The 6,103-nt window shown below is 35.9% G+C and overlaps 1 protein-coding gene across 1 annotated transcript; it reads left to right on the top strand.

Annotated features, from left to right (window-relative positions):
- Positions 1-979: 979 nt before the first annotated feature.
- On the top strand, positions 980-5,656 carry LOC146141403 (centrosomal protein of 104 kDa-like). Its single transcript, XM_083390106.1, has 12 exons — positions 980-1,012; positions 1,720-1,873; positions 2,511-2,659; positions 2,919-3,093; positions 3,189-3,378; positions 3,643-3,751; positions 3,920-3,977; positions 4,278-4,356; positions 4,446-4,554; positions 4,669-4,807; positions 4,987-5,130; positions 5,469-5,656. The coding sequence occupies exons 1-12, from the start codon at positions 980-982 to the stop codon at positions 5,531-5,533; spliced, it is 1,404 nt and encodes a 467-aa protein (XP_083246232.1). The 3' UTR covers positions 5,534-5,656.
- Positions 5,657-6,103: the final 447 nt, after the last annotated feature.

Raw genomic sequence — 6,103 nt, 5'->3', positions numbered from 1 at the left:
CTATATTTTTTTTGCGTGTGCGCTATGTATTTTATGATAAACGTATAACGTCAAAAATGTAAAAGATATTTGCACTGTTTTGTGTAACCAACTAGTCTAGTACCCTTGTAAAGTCTATATTTGATATATAAGGCGATGAAAAGTATGTATTCGTCACAGCGCCTTTTTGAATAATAACAAGTCAAGCAATTTAATTCCAAGTCAAATCCTTGTCATAAAAAATAACTTGTTAAGCTATTAAAATTGGGTAAACTCGTCCGATTATAAGCAATACTTTAACTAAAAACAAGAAAAATGCAATGTATAGCATAAAATTGATTTATGTTCAAAACTTAAGATAAATAACCGATTTATGCCAAATAAATACTCAATGAAAATACTTAATTTCAACCCAGGTCGTTTGCTCAAAAGACTTCAAGTCAAGTCATTTAAAAAACAGTGATTTAAAAGTACTAAAGTCAAGTCATTGACTTACATCATTACAACAAAAATGCAAGTCAGGATGAAACATTTAAAGTGGTTATAACTTTCCTAAAACACCAGCGATTTTCAACCAGTATTACGTTTGTCAAAAAGTAAGTTTTTGCGGAGCACTATGGTTGTGTGGAATGCCGTTTGCAAATCACTCTTCTATTGGTGGCGGAAACTTTGGATAAAATTAATAAGCGCCGGAGAGCTTTTTTTTAGAAGTGCTAGAATCCTCGCCTGGTGGTCAGCTTTATTTACCTTAAAATCTTCAATAATTCTGTTTACAAAACATTGTATAACCTCACAATGATATGTTTTGTAGGAGCAAGCGTTGAATTTTTTTTACTTTTTTTTTTTTAGAAAAATAGTTAAAATAAAAAAATGACTTGTTTGGTTTCAAACTGCATTTATTGAAATGGAATTGCAAATGTTCACTCACCTCTTATTTTTGAACAGGCTTTTGGTATTTACTCTGTCCCCAAGGGCTAATTGTTGCCTTTGTGAATTAATAATGGCTATTGATTTAGTGGAATACTCAAACAATGTAACAATACCATTGTATCGGCTGTAATATGTGTTTTACTACCGAACTGTTGGTATTTCTTATTATGTAGGACTGGTTATTGTTAGAAACATTTTCATGTATCCGTCCAAAGCGACTTGGAAAAGATGCTTGAACTATCAAATTAAAAAAATTTTACAAATTGAAAAACTACTTTTTAAACTAAAAAAAAATGAATGATGTACTGTTGAGTATAGCAATATTATGTTTTTTTTAATAAACCTAAGACCTTTTTGAAAGTGAAACACTTTTGTATGCATAAGGAATCATCGACAGACAATAAAATGTTAAAAAAATATTCTTGTAGCAACAGCATATTTCAGTATTGCCCAACCGGGGTGCCGCCGCACTCTTGGGTGCTATTTTTAATGCTCAAGGGTGCCGAGAGATTTTCAAATTCTTGGGATTTCAATTTTTTGCTCTATTCTATTGGTGGGCTTCTTGATACAATCTTTTTGTGTACGAAAAGTGTGCAAAAATCTAAAGTTTTTTTCAACCTTGTTGCACAGTTAATGTGCTGTTTCGAACTCGTTTATTATAAGATTACAGTTAACCACTCAGCAAGATGCGAACAAGGGTGCTCCGACTATGTATAATTCCTGTAGCGTGACGCAAGCCAAAAAAAGGTAACGAATCACGAGCTTATATGAGCTTGTTTACTATTGTTTCAAATCATCTTATTTGTGAAGGTTTCCGGTGCTTACTCCAAGATGTGGTCGTTCCGCGAAGATGCCTTGCTCGCTGTTTACAAACTGCTGGCCAACGCCCCCGTGGACGCCCCCAAAGATGAACTGAGAAACAACCTTAAGGCTGCTACTTTCCTTATAAAGAAGTCTATAAAGGGTTAGAAATGTTTATTACATGCTGAAAAAAAAACTTCAACCACAATGGTATAACAGGCTAACAGCGTTACCGCAAAGTATTTATATTTTAAAAAAACTCCAATTAATTTGCATAGTGAAAACCATTTTTTTATTTTATAGTATTTTTGAAATCTTTTGTTTTTAAATTATATAAAACACTCCAACAGATTCAATATTCGGTTTTATGTAAATTCTCAATATTTTTCTTAAAGTCTTTTATTTAATTTAATTTTATTTAATACCAAAGGTTTACTGTTTTGTAAATTTTATTTAAACCATGTTAGGTTCTTAACAAACTACAATCTTTCTTTAAAAGGTCTTTTAATGTATTTAATTACTTCATATAAGTGTGTGGCAAATCATGATTTAGCTTTCTGGTAATGACTTTAGTAGTTCTTTATCTTTCAAAAAAATTATAATAGAATTAAAAAAATTAAAAAGAATTAAAAAAAATTGTAAAAAAAATAAAAAAAAAAAGAGTTGATTTCTAGCTATCTGATAATGGCTTCAGTTCGTATTTATCTTTAAAAAGTTAAATGTTTTTTAAATAATGACAAAAAAAAATTAAAAAATTATAAAAAAAGGGTTGATTTCTCACACAACATACTGCGATGCAGACAAGGTGCACGCCGTGTTCCACGCCTCACTCAAGCTGCTAGAACTCATCTTGGTCGACTTTATCCCGAAGCACAAGCTCGGTAAGGCCGAAACGGCGCACGCCGTCAACAGAACGATGCCCAACCTTATACAGAAGACCGGCGAGTCGGTAAAGGACTTTTCACCGAATAAACCTGATTTTTTTACCTAGTTTTTAAAAGTTTTTTGAAAATCCTTATTTTTCACTTGTTTAAGAATAAATCGTGACATTTTAGTCTATTTGACTTTATTCCGATGAATTTAGGTCTTAGCCCGATATATTTAAGTCTTATTCCGGTAGATTTAGGTCGTATTTCGGCTTTGTGAACAGAGTTGTTTAAATCTGTTAAAGGAGCAAGAAAGACATGTAATCGAACATTTCCCTAAAGGCGGCTCGATCTCGTGAAGCGGCGTTGGACTTCATTGATCGCATGAGTGAGTTCGTCATGGTCCACCAACTCCAGCTCGTTCCGCACCACATCATGCCACCGTTCAAGCGTGACATGGCGACAAGACTGGCCATCAGCCGAGTCGAAATGGTCGAGAAGCTCATCAACAAATTCGGTAAATAAACATGTTTTTTAACTTGTAAAATAGACTTATCACCTAAAAAGTGAATTAAGCTAACAGTAAAAATTATATTGTGTTGGCTGTTCCAGGACTGGAGCCGCCCTCCCTTTCGGTCGATAGCGTAATGAAGTTTGCCGTTCCGTCACTGGAGCATTCCTCTGGCGCAGTTCGCGAATCTGCCATCCGCATCATCCTGCAAGTGTACAAGCTAGCAGGTTCGCCCGTGAAGGCTTACCTTCCGAAAGACGACGCTAAAACAAGGAAAAACCCGCTGCACAGGTGAGACGCTATAAAAACACTTTTGTAACCTTGTGGTTCTGTTTGGATTTTGCGATATGGATAAGAAATACAATTTACGACATTAATAAGCGTGAATAAAAATGGCAGTGTTGGAACAGGCTTGGATCCTTAATAAACAATAAAACAAAAATGTTATCCTTTTAGCGAATTGTTTAATAATGTTTGACAGTGTTTTTTTGATTGAAAATTAAAATTTCAAGTCACAACTGCCTAAAAATGTTCACAAAATGATTTTTTTTTCAGGCACATTTTCGACGGAATGGACCGGGTGGACGGCAAACCCACTCAAGCGGAACAGCGTGCGGAGATGCAGGCGAGGGCTGCAGAAGATGAGGCCAGGAAGAAGAGGGAGGTGTGTTTGGGGGATATTATGAGTCGCAGTAAAAGTTAACCTTAAAATTCTTATCCCCGTACATTTCTTTACTTTTATTTTTATTTTTTATGACATTAAGATCGTATTGGCAGCTCACTTTGAACTAGGTTTAAAGTAAAATACCCAACCTTTGAAAATTATGTTAAGGTTGAGGAATCACAAGCACAGGTGAATCAACTTCGTGAGATAAACAAACAGGCGAGTTGTGTCTAAAATCAAAATAGATTTTTTGTCTAAAAAGGAGATGGTATTGTTTTGGTGTAAGACATAAAATTTATAAATTTTGAACCGTCACAATTTTTATAATTTAAACCAAACTATAGATCAATGCATGTCGGATATAAGTATGTTGGTGTCCTTTACTCGTAATTGTTATTTTTATATTTTTTAGGGAGGCCACGTTCCAGACGCGAAACCGACGAAGAAATCGCCGGCCAAAGTAGCCCAAGGTATTTTGTCACTTACCTTTGAATGCATTAAAATAAGGTTTATCGACTTACTGCAGCTTTCAACACCCAGCCTTTTTTCACAGATTCCATCAATTTGAACCAAAGTGTGCAGAACGACGATTCCTTTTTGGACAAGTAAGTTTTCTGTAATTTTGTAATTTTTCACTTCGTGAACTGCTAATGCTAACCCCATAAGTTTATTTGACAACTTGTTGTTTTTGCAGCATGTGTATTTTCTGTGGCGAGCGAGACGAAGAATTCACCGAGGAAGGATTGGATTTGCATTACTGGAAACATTGCCCCATGCTCAAGCGTTGCGAAAACTGCAAACAGGTAAATAAACTTGATCAAAGCCCATACATTTTGAACATTTCGAATAAGCGTTCAACATACTACCTACTTCTGTATGGGCTTGATATTCTTACTGCAACCTCCAAATTGCTTCAGGTTGTCGAGATATCTGGTTTGAACGAGCACTTGTTGACGGAATGCGATCGGAAAGCGGATTACGGCAAATGTCCCCGGTGCACCGAAGCCATCCTCAAAACTGAACTGGACAAGCACATCGCTGATAAGAATTGCACAAGTGAGTTGAAAGTAGGAAAATCCGTCATGATAAGTAGCGCTCGGTCCGCAAACATTGGTGTACAAATATATAGGTCTGTAAACGAAGAAAATCAACCGTAACGTAAGAATGCGTCCGTACACCAATAAATTTGGCAAAACTTGAAAATTGATGAAATAATTAAATTTTTATTGTTCCAGTCACGACGGAAGGTAAACACGAACATTGTCCATTGTGTCATCACAATATAATCCCGGGCGAGGACTCGTGGAAGAACCACTTGATGGGGCCAAAGAGGGACGCTTGTGCTTCGAACCCGAGGAGGCTGCCTTCGATCAACAGGCGTAAGACGTTTATTACAAGCTAAATTAATGGTTAGCCTCATACTTGGTACCAGTGGGCTTTGCTAGCCACTGCTGATAGTGTCCTACCATTTTCCCATCGGGTAATACCGAGATTTTAGGGGTCAGTAAATAACAGAATATTACTTACTATTTATACTGACTGAAATAATTGTTTTTACAAAAAGTATGTCTGTCCAACCTGCGTTTTGTGTCAATCACCCTTAAATAGGTGACATAAGGCGACTTCTATAGGTTGCCGAAACCTTGGTTGAAAATTACGATTACCAGAGGAGCTGGGTTATGATTATTTAAGTTTTCACTTTTTTGTGTTTTTCCAGTTCGAGCAAAGTCAGAGGCCGAGAAGAACGCGACAAAAGGCAAGAAGCGAGCTCCCCGAAAGTAAAAAGATTCACCGTAGTCGGTAGCATCGGTTTAGGGGATTCCCGTAGATTTGCAATGTGTCTTATGCAGTTTGTTTTAAAACGTCGAAGTAACTTTTCATCACACAATCCCATTGCACGCAACTAATTTACACTTTTCATCAAAAAGTATTCAAAACTGTTTTATTCATTCCTCTGTTTGTAAAAGAAGCAGTTTATAAATCTTTAGGTTACTGATAAGCATGTCCGATAATATCGAAGTCGATATCCGATACCAAGCGATACTATCGGTTATCGTCCAGTATTAGGGTGGTATCGGTGCCGATCCGCCATTTTTGGTCTTCAATTTTTAACTATCTAGTTAAAATCCATCTTTAAAACTTCTGTTCCAAGTGTTGCAAGAAATTGTTTAGATGTGATACAAACAATAGTGTAGTTTACAGTGTCGGCGCATAATTTGTTCTTTTACTTGCTGAACAAAGTTTATTGCTATTGTGCTATTATTTTTCACTCTGTAGTTTCTGTTGTAGTTTCGCCCGTGCTATGTTCTTTTGTGTTTTACTTTAATAAATTTATTTTCCACTCTCGTTCGT

The sequence above is a fragment of the Ascidiella aspersa genome, chromosome 5 (assembly GCF_963924565.1).
Source record: "Ascidiella aspersa chromosome 5, kaAscAspe10.2, whole genome shotgun sequence".
Taxonomy (NCBI): Eukaryota; Metazoa; Chordata; class Ascidiacea; order Phlebobranchia; family Ascidiidae; genus Ascidiella; species Ascidiella aspersa.
Note: the sequence above shows the minus strand (reverse complement) of the source record. Positions and strands in the feature narration are given on the sequence as shown.

Excerpts from the sequence above, each read along its gene's own strand:
- LOC146141403 (XM_083390106.1), top strand. The coding sequence starts at position 980 with ATGGCTATTGATTTAGTGGAATACTCAAACAAT. Across the intron at positions 3,978-4,277 it reads GATAAACAAACAGGCGAGTT|CTTTCAACACCCAGCCTTTT; the intron begins GTGTCTAAAATC and ends GACTTACTGCAG. Across the intron at positions 4,555-4,668 it reads GTTGCGAAAACTGCAAACAG|GTTGTCGAGATATCTGGTTT; the intron begins GTAAATAAACTT and ends AAATTGCTTCAG.